Source organism: Loxodonta africana, chromosome 11 (genome assembly GCF_030014295.1).
Source record: "Loxodonta africana isolate mLoxAfr1 chromosome 11, mLoxAfr1.hap2, whole genome shotgun sequence".
Taxonomy (NCBI): Eukaryota; Metazoa; Chordata; class Mammalia; order Proboscidea; family Elephantidae; genus Loxodonta; species Loxodonta africana.
In genome coordinates, this window is record NC_087352.1 from 61,238,602 (window position 1) to 61,259,051 (window position 20,450).

The window sequence follows — 20,450 nt, forward strand, 5'->3', positions numbered from 1 at the left end:
ACCAGGGATTCTCTGTGGTGTTCCCTACTGGGGCATTGATGTTAGCCAGGCACCATCTAGTTTTTCCAGTCTCAGGCTGATCGAGTCTCTGGTTCATGTGGCCCTTTCTGTCTCCTGGGTTCGTATTTTCCTTGTGTCTTTGGTGTTCTTCATTCTCCTTTGCTCCAGGTAGGTTGAGACCAATTGATGCATCTTAGATGGCTGCTTGCTAGCTTTTAAGACCCTAGCTTTTTGCCACTCACCAAAGTGGGATGCAGAACGTTTTAATATGCTTTGTTATGCCAATTGATCTACGTGTAAATGTTCCCTGAAACCATGGTCCCCAGACCCCCACCCCTGCTACTCTGTCCCTTAAAGTGTCAAAATTCCTGTTTTAATAAACTGTGTCACAATTAACACAAGCATACCTCTGCCTATTGATTTATTCTTCTTTTTGTTAGATGTATGAAGGAATCCGTAAGAGTTTAGAAATGTGCAGCATTGAGAAAGACATTGAGTACTTTGTGAACCAACGGAAAACTGGGCAGAGTCCACCAGGTGAAACAGGGCGGTGGGGGTGAGGAGATTGTTTAAGCCATTTGGTTAGCCTTTCTTGTCACATTGTTGGGGATGGAAGACACATGCCTCTTAATGTTTTGTTTCTTGATGGCTCTCCTAGCACCAGTTATATATGAGAACTTCTACTGCCCCAAGAAGAGTGCAGCCCCACCAGGAAAGCCTGGACCTAACTTGGCAAGGTAGGAACTAGCTATCTTTCACATGAAGAAAAATACTTAAAGTTTTTTGTTTTAATTTTATTTATTTTTTGTTGCTGTTGAGAATATGCACAGCAGAACATTTACCAATTCAGTGAAAATACTTTTAATACACACTTTATCATTAATGTTCTAAGACATGTTGGAATTTGAATATATCTACTGTTATATTTGCTTGGTGAAGTTGTTAGATTTTTGGAAATAGTGTTTTTAGGAGAAATGTTAAATGGATTTTACTAATCGTAGTTCAAGGAGGACTATATCGTGCTTGAGTGTGATAATTATTACTCATTTATGAATCCTATGCCTTTCTGAGGAGCCCTGGTGGCAAAGTGGCTTAGAGCTCAGGCCACTAAACAAAATGTCAGCAGTTCAAATCCACCAGCTGCTCCTTGGACACCCTGTGGGGCAGTTCTGCTCTGTCCCATAGGGTCGCAATGACTCGGAATTGACTTGACGGCAGTGAGTTTTAATGGGTATGCCTTTCTGATAGCTTATAGTTAGGCAATAACTATAGCCCTCAGTGGGTCAAATTTGACCTTTATTTTTATAGGACCAGTAAGTTAAGAATAGTTTCTATATTTTTAAGTGGTTAAAAAAATCGGGAGGATACTATTTCATGACACATGAAAATTATATGAAATGCAAATTTCAGTATTCATATATAAAGTTTTATTGGAACATGACCACACTCATTGTTTTATGTTTTGTCTGTGGCTGCTTTTGCCCCCTAGTTGAGTAGCTGTGATAGAGATCATACGTGATCAGCAAAGCTTAAAAGATGCTAAGAGGCAGAGTTGTTCAGTGGTTAGAACTGAACTTCTGTCCCCAACCCAGACTGGCAGGATTAAAATATTTACTCTTTGGGCAAATTCCCTGCTCACCTTCTGCATCAGTATCTTCATATGTAAGATTCTGGCCCTTTACAGACAAAGTTTGCTATTCCCTGATATAAAGAATCCTGAGGGTTGAGAACTTCTCTTTCACATAAAATCAGTTTGGAGTATAAGCTGTTGAATTCTCAGTTCAGTTTAGTAAAGATGGGGTGGCAGGGGAGAAGTTTGCTTGATCATTATCAATATTTAAGAATGCCAGGAACTGTTCAAAACCGTTAACATGAATTAACTCACTTAACCCTCACAATGAGGAACTCTGTCTTCCCCATTTTACATATGAAGATACTGCTGCAGAAGGTGATCAGGGAATTTGCCCACAGAGCTAATATTTTATTTATTTATTTTATTATTATACTTTAGATGAAGGTTTACAGAACAAACTAGCTTCTCATTAAACAATTACTATGCATATTGTTTTGTGACATTGGTTGCCAACCCAATGACATGTCAACACTCTCCTTTCTCGACCTCTGGTTCCCAGTCATCAGCTTTCCTGTCCCCGCTTGCCTTCTAGTCCTCTCCCCTGGGCTGTCGTGCCCCTTTAGTCTCATTTTGTTTCATGGGTCTGTCTAATCTTTGGCTGAAGGGTGAACCTCAGGAGTGACTTCCTTACTGAGCTAAAATGGTATCTGGGGACCATATTCTTGGGGTTTCTCCAGCCTCCGTCAGGCCAGTAAGTCTGGTCTTTTTTTGTGAGTTAGAATTTTCTTCTACATTTTTCTCCAGCTCTGCCTGGGACCCTTTATTGTAATCCGTGTCATAGCAGTCAGTGGTGGTAGCCGGGCACCATCTACTTGTACCGGACTCAATGTGATGGAGGGTGTGGTAGTTGTGGGTCCATTAGTCCTTTGGACTAATCTTTGCCTTGTGTCTTTGGTTTTCTTCATTCTCCCTTGTGCAGAACTAATATTTTAATCTTGCCAGTCTGGGTTGGGGGCAGGAGTCTGGGCTTCTAACCACTTAACAATCTTGCCTAATAATCATGTTGAAGCTTTAAAAGATTTCAGTAGGTCAGTGCTGCACATCTTTTGCTTTGTCTGAGTTTTTATTGACAGCCCTCCCCTACCCAGAGCAGAAACGAGATGTGAAATTGAAAATTATAAAAATAACAAGAATTTATCTGAAAGACATTGGTTTTGATTTCTTATAGGAGAGAACCTCCCCCAGTGCCTAAAAGTGTACCAGGTATGTTGTCAAGAAACTCTTTTTGAAATGCTTATGTCAGATTTTCTCTAAAGTTGAGTAGCTAGAATTTTGAAATAAGGGAAAAGGACAAATAGAATCAAATTCCCGAGAGAATACATCTATATTAGAGCATTGCTTTTATGCTATTTGTCACAGAATGGAATTTAGTGATTGGTGGTCTACTTTATGGTTTATCCAAGGGAATTGAGTTACCAAAATGTGAAAAGAACCTTATTATAAGGCAATCTTATCTAAGAGACTATTTCAACTTGGATCATGAGAACAGCAGAATAAAAATCTAGTTTGTTTTGGGTTATACACAAATATAATTTATAGTAGGTAAAAAAATTTTTTTTTTTTTTTTTATAGATGTGTATAGGCGCCTTGGTGGTGCAATAGTTAAGAGCTCAGCTGCTAACCAATGTCAGTGCTTGGAACCCACCAGTAGCTCTGTGGGAGAAAGATGTGGCAGTCTGCTTCCACAGAGATTACAGCCTTGGAAACCCTATGGGGGAAGTTCCACTCTATCCTATAGGGTTGCTATGAGTTGGAATTGATTTGATGGCAATGGGTAATAGATGTATAAAAACATAAAACTTAATATTATATTTTTTGTATGCTGTCTATAATTGTATGCTGTCACTGGTTACATGTGCCTCTGTTTTTTTTGAATTCCTGTTGTACCTCTGGGAGAACCACACAGTTTAGCATTTTTCTTCATGATATTCCCTGGGTTTAGATCCTTGAGGACAAGGACTTAGTCTTCTCCTGTACCACTCACAACCCCTAACATGGTACTGGGCACATAGTAGGTCCTTGACAAATCTTTATTATTTGATTAAAAGAAAGATACCGATCTACATCTAAGGGAATGAGGGAAAAGGACAACTCATGTGACTGCATTAAAAACAACAACAACAACAAAAAAAAACCCTCTGCCATCGAGTAGATTCTGACTCATAGCGACCATATAGGGCAGAGTGGAACTGCCCCATAGGGTTTCTAAGGAGCGACTGGTGGATTCGAATTGTTGACCTCTTGATTAGTAGCCAAGCTCTTAACCACTCGCCACCAGGGCCCCTGTCTTGTACCACTCACAACCCCTAACATGGTACTGGGCACATAGTAGGTCCTCAACAAATATTTATTATTTGATTAAAAGAAAGACACCTATCTACATTCAAGGAAATGAGGAAAAAGGACAACTCATGCAACTGCATTTAGCAGATTAATAAAAATTTAGTGGCTATTGAGAAGCTCCTCAGTCAGGGGAAGATTGATGAGAAAGATCTTCCTCCAGAGCCGACACAGAGAGAAAGCCTTCCTCTGGAGCTTGAATTTGAACTTGTAGTCTACTAGACTGTGAGAGAATACATTTCTCTTTGTTAAAGGAAAAAAAGAAAAAAAAATTTTTTTTTTTTATAGTTGCTACTATGGCTCAGAAGGAGCCCTGGTGGCACAGTGGCTAAAGTGCTTGGCTGTTAACCAAAAGGTCAGTGGTTCAAACCCTCCAACAGCTCAGTGAGAGAAAAATGTGGCAGTCTGCTTCCTTAAAGATTTACAGCCTTGGAAACCTGTGGGGCAGTTTTACCATGTCCTGTAGGGTCAGAACTGACTTCACAGCAGTGGGTTTGGTTTTAGAATAACTCAAACAGATACCTGTACACTGGTGTGCATTGCAGCATTATTGGCAATAGGCAAGAGGTGGAAACAACCCGAGTGTCCCTCAACAGATGAATGGAGAACGAAATGTGGTATATCCATAAAGAGAAATGAAGTTTGATACATGCTATGACATGGATGAACCTTGAAAATATTAAGCTGAGTGAAATAAGTCAGGCACAAAAGGACAAACATTGTATGATTCACCTATCATGAAATATCTAGAGTAGGCAAATGCATAGAGACAGAAGTTTATTAGAGAGAGGACCAGGGGCTGGGGTAAGAGGTAGGGCTTAGAATTTATTGCTTACGGGGCTATTGAGTTTCTTTCTAACAAAGAGAAAAAGGGGGTGATAAAAATCTTTTGAAAATAGATAAGTGGTGATGGCTGCACAGCCTGGTGAATGGTACCAAATTGTACACTTAAAAATGGTTAAAATGGCAAATGTTTTGTTACATATATTTTACTACAATAAAAAAAAAATAGTGGCTGAAGTGAAACCTTTGAACGATCTGGGGATTCAAGTAATTTTCATTTCTTGTTGCCTTATAGTTAAAAAAAAATTACCATTTCATAATATGGCACTTTATTGTCCACTTTTGAAGATGACTTTACTGTGGGTGTTGCTGCCTGGACATAGTTGAAAAGGACAGTCGAATCATAATGGTAATCGCCAAAATGTTCCCTGGTCTGTAGCCATGACTACCGGTTGTAAGTTTTGCTGCCAGATAGATTTTCTTCTTACAAAAAAGCAGTCACCAGTCTTTAAGTGAAATACCTTGGTTTGAAAAGGGCTAGGATCTTGAGTCGGAATTGACTCGATAGCACTGGGTTTTTTTTAGGATCTTATCATGAAAAATATTACCTTAATGTTCCTTTTGTGCTCTCTCCTTTGCAGACAACTCTGATTATTCTTTGCTCTATCAGTAGCATTGATGGTAAGAATTTTTACTTGTCACATAATCACATTTAGACTGGACATTGTGTTTCTGAAGCCTTTGAAACTGAGGACGAATGGCGGGAAATGGGGATTCTAAGCAATGAAAAATACATGTATTTTTATTTTTTAAATACGTATATTTAAATCCAAAAGTTAAAGCCTATCTTTGACTAAGCATGTTAGAAGTAAAAGTGGGAAGAATGGATAAAACTGCTAACTGCAGAACAGTGACCAAAACCAAACATGGCCTTGGGTCAGGCCAGCATGCCGGTAGATGTGATGTTTCTGCAGGGTGGCCTTGATGGACTCTATATCTGAAACGGGACTGAAGACCACTCAATGCCTGTTTGAATGAGGGTGTTTTTCCTTCATTACTTATCCTATAACTCTTTTTTTTTCATTGTGTTTTTAGGTGAAAGCTTACAGCGCAAATTAGTTTCTCATTTGAAAATTTATACACAAATTTTTTTGTGATATTGGTTGCAATCCACACAATGTACCACCAGCACACTCCTCTTTTGCCTTTACACCATGGGTTCCCTGTGTCCTTTCATCCAGTTTCCCTTTCCCTTCCTGCCTTCTCGTCTTGGCTTTTGGGCAGATGTTGCCCATCTGGTCTCGTATACTTGACTAAACTAGGAAGCACGTTCCTCATGTGTGTTATTGTTTCTTTTACAGGCTTGTCTAGTCTTGGGCTGAAAGGTGGACTTTGGGAATGGCTTCGGTTCTGAGTTAGCAGGGTGTCCAGGGCCCATAGTCTCTGGAGCTCCTCTAGTCTCTCTCAGACCAGTAAGTCTGGTCTTTTTTTGTAAATTTGAATTTTGTTCTACATTTTTCTCCTGCTCTGTCTGGAACCCTCTATTGCAATCCATCAGAGTGGACGGTAGTGGCAGCAGGCCCCATCTAGTTCCTCTGGGCTCAGGCTGGTGGAGGCTGTGGTTCATGTGGTCCGTTAGTCTTTTGAACTGATATTTTCCTTGCCTCTTTGGTTTTCTTCATTCTCCTTTGCTCCAAACGTGATGGGACCAATAGATGTGTTTTAGATGGCCACTCACAAGTTTTTAAGACCCCAGACACTACTCACCAAAGTTATCCTACAACTCTTAACTGTTCTTGTTAAGCTGTTTTGTAGCTATTACACATCTAAAGGCAAAGCTCACAAACAAAACACACATGATCCTCACTGTTAAGGTAGTTAAGCCTTTAGTGTACACCCCCTACCCACTAAAAGGGGAAAAGTCAAGTAAGAAGAAGTCAGTGAAATCAATGCAAATGATACCACACTCAGCAACAAACCAGTATCATGGGGGTCATCTGGTATGATGACCATTCTACCAGATTATCACTGCCCTTAACTAGCAAACCACAAGGATTCTGAGAGCAGAACTGAACATTTTTTAACCAAAAAACCAAAACCAAACCCACTGCTGTCAAGTCGATTCGGACTCATAGTGACCCTATAGGACAGGGAACTGCCCCATAGAGTTTCCAAGGAGCGCCTGGTGGATTTGAACTGCTGACCTTTTGGTTAGCAGCCATAGCTCTTAACCACTATGCCACCAGGGTTTCCAAACATGGCCGCAAAGATGACCACATGGTGGCTGTTCCTCTGGCACTCAGCTGCTTACAGCATGCCCTAAAGAAAAATCAATCTTCTTAACAGTGAAGGAATACCTCAGAAGCCAAAGGAGAAATATTAAGTGAAAAGCCAGTGCCAGAGACTGTCGAGTTGATTCTAACTCATGGCAACCCCATGTGTGTCAGGGTAGAACCATGCTTCACAGGGTTTTCAATGACTGATTTTTCAGAAGTAGATCTTCAGGCCTTTCTTCCATGGTGCCTCTGGGTGAACTTGAACCTCCAGCCTTTTAGTTAGCAGGTGAGTGCATTTGCCATTTGCACCATTTAGGGACTTCTCATAAATTATAGTTCTTTTAAATCAAATAGGCATATCTTGGGGTATGACTATAACCAAAGAAAAACTCTAAAAGGATACATTTCTAAAAAATAACATTTTTTCTTTTTGTTTACTTGTGTTTTCTAATTTATCAACAATGAAAATTTATTACTTCTTTAAAAACTGTTTAAAAGTGTTGATCCTCTTACTTGTTCTTGATCTGGGAGGGACAGAAAGGCCATGACCTCCTTTCCACCCTTCCTAGTTGGGTGTTGGTGACATTTACTCTCTCTTATGAAACAAAACTGGTTTTTTTTTTTTTTTTTTAAATTTTTACTGTGCTTTAAGTGTAAGTTTATAAATCAAGTCAGACTCTGATACAAAAGTTTATAAACACCTTGCTGTATACTCCTAATTGCTCTCCCCTAAAGAGACAGCACACTCCTTCCCTTCACTTTCTCTTTTCATGTCCATTCGGCCAGCGTCTGACCCCCTCTACCCTCTCATCTCACCTTCAGACAGGAAATGCCAACATAGTCTCCTATGTCTCCTTGATCCAAGAAGCTCATTCTTCACCAGTATCATTGTCTATCCCATAGTCTAGTCCAATTTCTGTCTGAAGAGGTAGCGAAACAAAGCAGGTTTTTAACAGTATTCCATGCTGATTTTCCTCCAGTGTTCTATACCACCTAAAAGTGCTTAGAAGTGAACACATCAAATGCTACTTGTTTTCAGTCCCCTAAAAAATACCTACTTTGGGACTTGTAGTCAAGTAGCTATATAGCTAGTATAGAAGTCAAGTTGTCTTAATTAGATAGAAATAATTGGCTATTATTTATTTATATTTAAACATAAGTTCTTAAATTGCTAAGAAATATATTTCATATTTCAGCAACTTTGCAGTAAAAGATAATGGAAACTGAAGACATAAAATACCCCAACTTTCTGACCTACAAACAAATTGTAATCGTTACAACCAGTCATCATTTCTTCTTCATTTCATAAGCCTCCATCTTTCTTCTCAAGATGGTTCTTGGCTGGCACAAACGGTTTGTGTTCAGCTGTTAACTGAAAGGTTGGTGGTTTAAAATCACCCAGCAACCCTACAGGAGAAAGGCCTGTAGGCCTTTTGATCTGCTTCCATAAAGATTACAGCCAAGAAAACCCTGTGGAGCAGTTCTACTCTGTAACACATGAGGTTGACTAAAAGCCAATAAGTTTGATTTTTTTTTTTTTTTTTTCCTCCCTTAAGGCCTAAACTAAAGGCAGAGCAGGAACACGGGAAATAAACGGCTTGGGATTTGGAGGTAAAACCTGCTCTCTGGAACACCATGTGGATGATGGCTATGGGGCAGGGTGCTGACCACTCCAAGTGTTTCTTGTCACCTTTTTCTTTCCTGTCATCACTAGTTTGGGTGAAGTATTTATTCTAGTTGCTTAATAATAGCATTTGACCCAACAACCCTAGTTCCTCAGAGCCCAAGATGCTGATGTTTGAATGTAAGATGTTAATACCAATGCACTATTCCAGTTATCTCACTTGAGTTATTTCATTTCATTGTGTTGCGTTAATGCCCTGACCAGTTCAATCAATAAAGAAAAAGCCAAATCCACTGCTGTTGAGTCTATTCCAACTCATAGCAACTCTACAGGACAGAGTAGAGTTGCCCTATAAGGTTGCTAAGGAGCAGCTGGTGGACTCGAACTGCCAACCTTTTGGTTAGCAGCCCAACGCTTGACAGCTGTGCTACCAGGGCTCCAGCAGTTCAGTGAATAGTTGTTAGGTTGTTATGTGCCGTCGAGTCAGTTCCAACTCGTAGCGACCCTATGCACAACAGAACAAAACACTGCCCGGTCCTGTGCCATCCTTACAACTGTTGTTACGCTTGAGCTCATTGTTGCAGCCACTGTATCAATCCACCTTGTTGAGGGTCTTCCTCCTTTCCACTGACCCTGTACTCTGCCAAGCATGATATCCTTCTCCAGGGACTGATCCCTCCTGACAATGTGTCCAAAGTATGTAAGATGCAGTTTCGCCATCCTTGCCTCTAAGGAGAATTCTGGCTGCACTTCTTCCAAGACAGATTTGTTTGTTCTTTCAGCAGTCCATGGTATATTCAATATTCTTCGCCAACACCACCATTCAAAGGCATCAACTCTTCTTCGTTCTTCCTTATTCATTGTTCAGCTTTCACATGCATATGATGTGATTGAAAATACCATGGCTTGGGTCAGGCTCACCTTAGTCTTTAGGGTGATATCTTTGCTCTTCAACACTTTGAAGAGGTCCTTTGCAGCAGGTTTGTCCAATGCAATGCGTCTTTTGATTTCTTGACTGCTGCTTCCATGGGTGTTGATTATGGATCCAAGTAAAATGAAATCCTTGACAACTTCAATCTTTTCTCCGTTTATCATCATGTTGCTCATTGGTCCAGTTGTGAGGATTTTTGTTTTCTTTACGTTGAGGTGTAATCCATACTGAAGGCTGTGGTCTTTGATCTTTATTAGTAAGTGCTTCAAGTCCTCTTCACTTTCAGCAAGCAATGTTGTGTCATCTGTATAACACAGGTTATTAATGAGTCTTCCTCCAATCCCGATGCCCCGTTCTTCTTCATATAGTCCAGCTTCTCGTATTATTTGTTCAGCATACAGATTAAATAGGTATGGTGAAAGAATACAACCCTGACGCACACCTTTTCTGACTTTAAACCAATCAGTATCCCATTGTTCTGTCCGAACAACTGCCTCTTGATCTATGTACAGGTTCCTCATGAGCACAATTAAGTGTTTTGGAATTCCCATTCTTCGCGGTGTTATCCATAGTTTGTTATGACCCACATGGTCGAATGCCTTTGCATCGTCAATAAAACACAGGTAAACATCCTTCTGGTATTCTCTGCTTTCAGCCAGGATCCATCTGACATCAGGAATGATAACCCTGGTTCCATGTCCTCTTCTGAAACCAGCCTGAATTTCTGGCTGTTCCCTATCCATATACTGCTGCAGCCGTTTTTGAATGATCTTCAGCAAAATTTTTCTTGCATGTGATATTAATGATATTGTTCTATAATTTCCAAATTCGGTTGGATCACCTTTCTTGGGAATAGGCATAAATATGGATCTCTTCCAGTCAGTTGGCTAGGAAGCTGTCTTCCATATTTCTTGGCATAGACGAGTGAGCACCTCCAGCCTGCATCTGTTTGTTGAAACATCTGAATTGATATTCCATCAATTCCTGGAGCCTTGTTTTTTGCCAATGCCTTCAGAGCAGCTTGGACTTCTTCCTTCAGTACCATCAGTTCCTGTTCATATGCCATCTCTTGAAATGGTTGAATAATGACTCTGTGTATTCCTTCCATCTTCTTTTGATGCTTCCTGCATCGTTTAATATTTTCCCCATGGAATCCTTCACTAGTGCAACTCGAGGCTTGAATTTTTTCTTTAGTTCTTTCAACTTGAGAAACGCCGAGCATATTCTTCCCTTTTGGTTTTCTATCTCCAGCTCTTTGCACATGTCATTATAATACTTTACTTTGTCTTCTCAAGAGGCCCTTTGAAATCTTCTGTTCTGTTCTTGACCAAGATGGATGTCAGAGGAGACTCTGAAATTTGCTCTTGAGCGTCGAGCAGCTACAGCAAAAGGAAGAATTGATGAAGTAAAAGAACTGAACAGAAGATTTTAAAGGGCCTCTCGAGAAGAAAAAGTAAGTTTCAGTGAATAGAGGTTCAGTATATACATGTATAATTGACTGAATTTAAGAGAATTTTAAAGAAGGGAGCCTAGTTTATTCACACTGAAAATAGTTTGAGTGAATCTTGGAATTGAAAATTAAATAGAAAGGTTTAGGAATTTGTCATTTGTTCTGCAGCTGTTGATTTTAGCTGCTCTTCCCATTTTGCCTTCTAACATGCTTCTGATATGACAGACTAACTTTTGGATTTAAGAATATATGTTTTTAAAATAAAAATACACATAGTATTTACTAATGCAGTGCTATTATTGTCACGTTCCATTTTTCACGGCTTGGAATACCCATTCTCCAGCATTTGTTTTCCTTGGCCAAGCACATTTACTCTTGCTGAAGATACTCTTAAGGTAGGAGGGGGTGCTGACATGAATGATTCATTCAAATGAAATTGCTTTGCTATTTTCCTCCAGAAAACAAAGCTTTTTCACCTAGTGCTTCTACGGCGTGGAAGGAAGCACCGAGAGTAGCAGAATCTACAGCCGAAGTGTGACAGTCATGAAGACATTGAAGTGAATCTTTGTGGTAGTTTTTTGATATTTGAAATTTATGGTAGACATTTAGTTCAACTTAAGCTAATAGGAGTCTGCAGTTTTCTGAAGAAGTTTACAAATTATCCAGACTGAAGAATTATCTTCCCAGTCAGCTACTAAAGTTGTGAATGAATTGTATTTTCTACTTGGGAAGCAGGAGAAGTTTTTGGATTTGGAGCAGAGAAATGCAAGTCATCAGCCTGCAGAAGAACCTTCTCTAGATTTGGAGGGGAGCGGGGTCATGGCTTGGAATTTCCACAGAAACACACACACTCAGTGGCACGAGTTTTTTAATTGCTTTCCTTTTTGGATGGAAGACTTAGAGGCCATCTGATCACACTTTATCATTTTACAGATGAGGAAATGAGGCCCAGAAGTGTTAAACCAATTTCCTTATAGTTCTCCCAGCTGGTTAGGGGCAGAACCAGAACTAGGGCCCAGGTATGTCATCCCATATCCTGTTTTTCTAACCCTGCTTGAGGCTGTGATGCTCATGCTGAAATTTAAGACACCAAATATTTTTGCCAGCATTTTTTCAGTTGGGAAAATCACCAGGGTTTAAATGTCAGACTTATTTTTATGTGGATCACTGTGTATACTGAACTTAATTTAAGAAACCATTGATTGTAAAACACACCATTAGTTTATGTACCACTAAGAAGGTGAGGTGGGGGAGTTGCCAATTAACCTGCGACAAGTCACTGATGGCCAAGACCTTAAGAATTTAAAGTGTGAAAAAATACACATCTTAGAATCAATGAAATATGGTGTTTTGTCTTGAGAATTTTCTAGAAAATTCTATAAAGCCAATCTTCAATCCTGGGTCTTCACAGAAAACCTTTCCTTTGCTAGACTCTGGAATCCTTAAAGTGTCAATCTTTCCTTTTCACAAATACTTAAGCCTTTTTTTTGTCATCCACAAACAGCAGCGAGGTTACCTATTGCTGTGGACAGAGTAGGACTGCTCCATAGAGTTTCCAAGGAGTGGCTGGTGGATTTGAATTGCCAATCTTTGGATCAGCATCTGAGCTCTTAACCACTGTGCCACCAGGGCTCTACAGGGAGGTTAGGTACCTTTTTTACAACATTTGCACACTGTGAGAATGGTATGTTTTAGTTAATGTAAGTTAAAACAGCCAGTGCTGTTTTAACTTACCATTAACTTCCAGCACTGGTATGCTGGAAAGTCCTGTTACCACAAAGAGCAAAAAAAATTTTTTTCTCTCCTGCTCTATGCAGTTGCTTTCCCAGAATATGAACACACTGACTGAGGGAAGATTGATTCTCACTCCCCTCCCCTTTAATGTAAGACGCTCCTGAATGTGGTAGCTTCTTGTCAGGCAGGAAACTTGCATCATTTAGATATCCTTTTGAGAAACTAACATGTGCAAAGCGTCACTGACTTCCCCAAACTAAACAGGCTCAGGACATTTCCCTTCAAACTCAGAACATTCTATGTTTAAGAGTTTTATTTACCGTTGGCAATTCCTCAGGGATTTCACTTTTCTCTTTATTGACCAGTGTAATTGATGTGAACATATTTTGTGAATTGAAAACAGTATATTTTATTGCTCTTTCGGTTTGATATGAAATAAAAGTTTTTGGTGATTTGGAATTTATTTTTCATTTTTATGTTAACCTGATCTCTCTTCTGAGCTTTATTTCATCCCTTGTCACACTTGCTGTTTTTAAACTACAGAAAGACATACTGCTGGTCAAGGAGACCAAGTGGAGGCTGGTGCCGTATTATCTTCTCTACCTTAATCCCGATGTCACTTCCTCAGGGAGGCCCCATCCCAGCCTCCAGACTAGGCTGGATCCCACTACTTTTCCTTCTCCTTTATTTTCCTTGTTATTACATGATTTATTCTTTTTTTTTAAAAAAAATTAATTGTAGTAAATATATATGTAACAAATCATTCGCCTTTTCAACATTCTTCACATGTACAATTCAGTGATATGAGTTATGTTTGTCATGTCTTTCAACCATTACTGTGCTCCATTTTCAAATTTTCCCATGACCCTTAACAGATGCTAAGTGTCCCTCAAGTAGTGAGTTCTCCTTTTCCCCTCCCTCCCACCCACTCCTGGTAACACTAATAAACTCTGGGCTCTATACCCTTGCCTATTCTAGATTTCATGTAAGTGGACTCATACAGTATTTGTCCCTTTGTGACTGACTTCACTCAGCCAACATGACTCACTCTTGAAATTAATTGTTCCATGTCTATCCTCCCTCCTAGACTTTAATTTCCTTGAGAGAAGGCTCCTGTCTATCCTTTCTACTGATATATTCCCAGCACTTTGCAGGTGGTAGTAAATATGAGTTCACTGAAAGAATTAGTGGCCTATAAGAAAAGGTAGCAGAGAAACAACTACTTGAGGAAGACCTAAAGGAGAGTAAAGGGGGTGAAGCCAGTCAAACAGGTATGTTACATCTAGTAAATATGAGCTATTCTGTAGGTGGTTGTTATCTTAATTTGGCTTCCCCCAGAAGCAGACTCTGAGACAACGATTTAGGGCAAGTAGTTTATCTGGAGGGCAATTCCAGGAAGCATCAGTACAGAAATGGGGAAACGAGACAGGAAAGGGGAGGAAACCCCAAAAGCATGCATTATCAAGCAAGTTCCCTCTGTGGGAAAGTGGAATTTAATCCTCTTGGGGAACCCTGGGAAACGATGTAGAACTCACACCTTAGATATCTCAACTGAGGGGTGAGGGAATTGGGATATTTATTCACCAACTTCCATCCGTCACTGGTTGAGGCAGTCCTGACCTGCCATGAATGCTGACAGAGTAGGCTCAGGTAGTCTGCAGGAACTCCTGGGTAGGGACACAGTTTCTGGTGTTGAGAGCTGAGATGGGGTTTATGGAAATGGTAGGCACTGAGGGAATATGGATGGGCCGTTGATAGTGTCTGCCCCCTGCTCTGCTCAGATCCACTTGTGTCCCACATTACTTTTACTCCACCTTGTCACTACTTCTCCAAGTCACAATTTCCAAAACAAACACACATAAACAGGAAGTTTAGTGAGACAAGCTCCAGTCCCTGTTGCTGAAGTTGGTCCTGAGCCCATGACTGATACTGACCTGCTGTCCTCTACCACCCATTCTAGGTTCCTCTCACGCTTGGTTAGGTCTGCTGGTCTAGGTTGCTTGAAAGGTGGGGTACTTCATCCCTGAGGGGTCTTAGTCCCTGGTTATTAGGCTCTTGTCCAATCCTGTTTGCTAAAATTGCCAGTTTATGTTTATCACCAAGCATGGGAACACAAAGTGGCACCCCAGTGGACCCCCTGAGTTCCAGATATATTTCCCCTTGTCCCCAGTCCTGCCCCTGTTTCCTCATGATAATCACCTCTGTTTGCCAGTACAGTAACTCCTTTCTTTGCTAGCTGGTTTACTAACATGAGGAGCCCCAATGACCAGGCATCAGCTGTAGTTTTAGGTTGAGTGAAACTCTTATGTCCCCTAGTAGACATATTCCCCACCAACCCCCAGGAGCAATGAACTCTAGCCTATCAGAGCCTAAAGTTGAAGGGATGTTGTTGTTGTTAGGAGCCGTCAAGTTGGTTCCTGCATATAACAGAATGAAACACTGCCAGGGCCTGCTTCATCTTCACAATCATTGCTATGCTTGAGCCCATTGTTGCAGCCACTGGGTCAATCCATCTCATTGAGGGTCTTCCTCTTTTTCATTTACCCTCTACTTTACCAAGCATGATTTGGAAACCCTGGTGGTGTAGTGGTTAAGTGCTACAACTGCTAACCAAAAGGCCGGCAGTTCGAATCCGCCAGGTGCTTCTTGGAAACTCTATGGGGCAGTTCTACTCTGTCTATAGGGTTGCCATGAGTCGGAATCGACTCAACGGCGGTGGGTTTTTGGCAGTGGTTACCAAGCATGATGTTGTTCTCCAGGGACTGATCTCTCCTGATAACATGTGAGATGTAGTCTCATCATCCTTGCTTCTAAGGAGCATTCTGGTTGTACTTTTTGCAAGTTGAAGGGATGGGAAACACAAATTCTCCCAGTGGGCTACAGAGTTACAGAAGCCATTCTTACCTCTGGGCTCCTAGACTTGTGTTTTCTACCTATTAGAGACTGCTGTGGATTGAATTGTGTCCACTTAAAATATGTGCTGGAACCCTAACCCTTATATCTGTGGATGTAATCTAATCTAATCATCTTCTATGACGCCATCTAATCTAACGTAATGAATCAGCCAGTTGAGATCATACCAGTGTAGTTGTTATATGACGTCAAGTTGATTCAGACTCATAGAGACCCTACAGGACAGAGTAGAACTACCCCATAGGGTTTCCAAGGAGCGGCTGGTGGATTCAAACTGCTCATCCTTTGGTTAGCAGCCTGAGCTCTTAACCACTTTGCCGCCAGTGCTCTTTCCCAGCGTAGAGTGGGTAGAAATTTTTGGTACTTAGTTGCACTATCAGCTAATTATCTCAAGAAAGCTGCAATAATTTAGAAATAACAAGATTCCTTTTGTAATCTTACCAAATGCATTTAGTAACCAAGAATGATGAAATAATGCCCATACAGAGGGATGTACAGGAAGTACAGTAATTATTTGTAGAATGAATGACTTCTTGGAAATTATCTGTTGAAAGGAGGTTTCACTAATGGGAATTGCCACTAGATGGCAACAGAGACTCATGGAATCTAATTTTGTAAGGGGTTTTTTTAAGAAAGGTCTACTCAGGGTTCATTCAAGAGTTCTGCAGTTTTTATGGAAGGAACCTCCGTTGTGACAAGCCCTGTGCCAGATATTTGCTGACTTATGAATCATCAAACCAAAAACCAAACCTGTTGCTGTTGAGTTGTTTCAGACTCTTAGCGACCCTAGAGGACAGAATAGACTGCCGCACGGGGTTTCCAAGGCCGTAAATTTTTACGGAAGCAGATTGCCACATCTTTTTCCCACAGATGGTTGGTGGGTTTGAACCGCTGACTGTTCTGTTTGTTGGCAGCCGAGTCTTAACCCCTGTGCCACCAAGGCACGTATGAATCACAGTGATATTACACTTTGGAATGTCATAATATACTGTATGAATTATAGTCCTTTTGGAGTCCTGATGAAGCAGTGGTTAAGAGCTTGGCTGCTAATCAAGAAGTCAGCAGTTCGAATCCACCAGCCACTCCTTGGAAACACTATGGTGCATTTCTACTCTGTCCTATAAGGGTTGGTATGAGTCAGAGTTGCTATTTATAAGGTTTTCACTGGTTAATGCTTTTTAGTAGTAGACTTCCTGAAGACTAAGGTGCACCTGACCCAAGCCATTGTATTTTCAATCACATCACATGCGTGTGAAAGCTGGACAATGAATAAGGAAGACCGAAGAAGAGTTGATGCCTTTGAATTGTGGTGTTGGTGAAGAACGTTGAATATACCATGGACTGCTGAAAGAATGAACAAATCTGTCTTGGAAGAAGTACAACCAGAATTCTCCTTAGAAGCAAGGATGGCGAGATTGCGTCTTACATACTTTGGACACGTTGTTAGGAGGGATCAGTCCCTGGAGAAGGATATCATGGTTGGCAGAGTCCAGGGTCAGTGGAAAAGAGGAAGACCCTCAACAAGGTGGATTGACACAGTGGCTGCAACAATGAGCTCAAGCATAACAACGATTGTAAGGATGGCGCAGGACCGGGCAGTGTTTTGTTCTGTTGTGCATAGGGTCGCTATGAGTCGGAAGCGACTCGACGGCACCTAACAATGACAACAACGTGAGTCAGAGTTGACTGGACGGCAACGAGTTTGGTTTATAGCCCTTTTACTAAATGCCTGATTCTTGATGGGGATTTTTCTCATTAGATTCAGAATTAGTCTAAATTCTGAATGTTGCAGTGAAAGTTAATACAGCCTATTGAAGAGAAATTTGGCAAATATTTATCAAAATTCAAAATGAGAATGCCTCTTTGACTAGCAATTTCATATTGAGGCATCATCTATCTTATAGAAATACACATGCACAAAAATATACATATAAGAATGGTTACTTGCAAACATTGTCTTTAATAGTGAAAAACTGAAAATAATGTAATGTCCACCAGAAGTCTGTTTAAATAAAGTTACAACATTTTTAATTAATTAAAGGGACAAAAGGGGTACAGCAATCTGCCCTACAAGGAAAGATCTTCAAAATACATGAATTACAATGTCTCATAGACGTTGAGTATTTAGGAGTGTGATATTTGCACATCTGTAGAAAAACGTCTGAAAGAATACACACTCAACTGATAACAATGGTTAACTCTGGGGAGGGGAGTGTCTTAGTTACCTGGGGCTGCTATAACAGAAATACCACAAGTGGGTGGCTTTAGCAAACAGAAGTTTATTCTCTCACAGTCTACTAGGGTAGAAATCAAATTCAGGGTGTCAGCTCCAGGGGAAGGCTTTCTCTCTGTGTTGGCTCTGGAAGAAGGTCCTTATCATCAATCTTCCCCTGGATTAGGAGCTTCTCCGCACAGGAACCCTGGGTCCAAATGATGCACTCTGTTCCTGGCACTACTTTCTTGGTGGTAGGAGATTGCCAAATCTCTGCTCACTTCCCTTTCCTTTTATCTCTTGTAAGATAAAAGACGGTACAGCCCTCACCCCAGGGAAACTCCATTTACACTTGATCAGGGATGTGACCTGAGCAAGGGTGTCACAACCCACCCTAATCCTCTTTAACATAATCTAACCTTGCCTCATTAACCACAGGCTGAGATTAGCATTTATAACACCCAGGAAAATTTTATCAATCACAAAATGGAGGACAACCATAAAACACCGGGAATCATGGCCTACGTTGACACATATTTTTGGGGGACACAATTCAATCCATGACAGGGAACATTAACTTTTTATCATATATACTTCTATATTATTTGTAGACATTAGAAATATAATTAAAAAATTATTATAGAAATTTTTGAAGGAAAGGAAAAAATAATCCTAACACCCAACAGGCAACACTGAACTACTATGAATAATCTAGTGTCTTCTACATGAAAATTTTCTGATATTCATTGTGGCCCCAGTATATAAGTATAGAGTATTGTAAACATGGAGAGAGTAAATCAGGCTTTCTATCTTAAAAGTCCATTTATTTATATTGTACAACTGCCTTGGTTCCAATTCCAGCTTTCCCATTTACTAGCTGTAAAACCTTACACAAATTATTTAACTTCTCTGGGCCTTAGTTCCCTTATCTATAAAATAAGAATAAAATTACTGACTTTGTAGGGTTATTATGATAGTCAAATGAGTTAATACGTGACAAGTACTCAGAACAGTGCCCTGAAGACAGTAAGAGCTCAGGAAATGTTGGGGATGGTTACCGCCTAGGGATCAGTAGTAGCAAACGTTTGGTTGCTATTAGGCCATTGATTAACCTGCTTGCCAACAATATGAATTTTTTTCATGTCTTTGAGGGAGCATTAAGGTATAGAAAAAACTATTTGTCATTATTTATTTTTTAAATTAATCTTCAATTTATTTACATCATACACATTTCAAAGTTTAGCTTTTCTTCAGTCTTCAAGTTATCTTTATAAATCTTAATATTGTATTTATAAATCAAATAAATGCTAATAATTACTTTCAAGGGGGAACTTTAATGAACAGTTGATCGCCTCAAATTCAACAGACCAAACTCCCTTAAATGATCAGTCCCCTTTAGGATTTAAATTTCTTCAAACATTTTAACCTACAATATTAATAGTATTTTAATTTCTTATATTGCCTGAATTGACCAACAAACCTTTCTAACTACCTAAACCACTCTCCTATGGTCTAACAAATGCAGTTTATAGATACAATGGATCTCAATTTCTCATATATATTCCAGAATTATGTACAACTTTGTAGAATTATAGCTTTCAACCAAAAATATGTAACATAAATTCCGTTAGTCAAATACATATTTTAATTTGGAATCACAAGGTCTGTTGTTTTTGTTTCGTGTGCGCTTAGTCAGTTCCGACTCAGCGATCCTATGCACAGCAGAAGAACACTGCCTGATTCTGCACCATCCTCACAATCGTTCCTATTCTTGAGTCTATTGTTGCAGCCGCTGTGTCAGTCCATGTCATTAAGGGTCTGTTAGATCCTCTAATTTGCCAAATTCTCTTATCCAGTACAACCATTTAAAAAAGACAGAGATTATTCCTAATTTAATATAAAAGGGTTTTATACTGTTGGTTTGAATTACTTTATCTTCTTTGTATTTGATTCTGAACTTTCCTGAAATGACACTTCACTTCAAATAATCGGTTTACTTTTTCAATCTACTGTCTGGAGCAGGTTGGGTTTACCGGCTTAGCCAACTAGGGTTGCTTATGAGTCAGATTTTTGGCTGGGAAATGAAATCTTGGGCTGCACACTCTCGGGGAAATTTTCTGAGTCCCCCTATTCCTCTTAATTAGTTGCTGTGGCAACAGGAATTCCAAGTCTACATCCTTTAAATGGAATAGTTTTGACAACCAACTTCTGGGTTCAAAATACATCATCATCCAATTCTCCTGTTTTGACTAACAGACAACCTGGTTGCTTTATCACTTGTCCAGACTCCATCCATCTCTGTGCTTCCTGATTGAATTTGGTACTTTTTCAAAAACAGAACTTGAATTGTCTGGATGTTGGCCACAATTCTAAAGTTATTCCAATGATAGATGCCTTCATGATGGAAAATTTAGTTTTGTTTAGTAGTTAACCCTCTGCCAGCCAACTGACCCCCATCTCCCTTTATCTGGTTCCTCCTGCTCCTTTAAACTCTCTAAATCTCTGCTCATACAAAGCAATTTGGTTCTCTTTGGCATTTCCAGTTTCCATTCTC

At 40.0% G+C, this 20,450-nt stretch overlaps 1 protein-coding gene across 3 annotated transcripts in view; it reads left to right on the plus strand.

Annotated features, from left to right (window-relative positions):
- PSTPIP2 (proline-serine-threonine phosphatase interacting protein 2) overlaps window positions 1-18,769 on the plus strand; it is an 89,581-nt gene extending 70,812 nt beyond the window's left edge. The window contains exons 11-15 of one of the 3 annotated variants that reach the window (XM_064294584.1): window positions 441-537; window positions 659-737; window positions 2,802-2,836; window positions 5,052-5,165; window positions 5,398-5,437. In XM_064294584.1, the coding sequence (XP_064150654.1) occupies window positions 441-537; window positions 659-737; window positions 2,802-2,836; window positions 5,052-5,143 (303 nt within the window). In that variant the 3' untranslated portion in view covers window positions 5,144-5,165; window positions 5,398-5,437. Of the gene's footprint in view, window positions 1-440; window positions 538-658; window positions 738-2,801; window positions 2,837-5,051; window positions 5,166-5,397; window positions 5,438-11,495 lie in introns of those variants that run through there. The other 2 variants (XM_064294582.1, XM_064294583.1) reach the window with 2 other exon arrangements.
- Window positions 18,770-20,450: the final 1,681 nt, after the last annotated feature.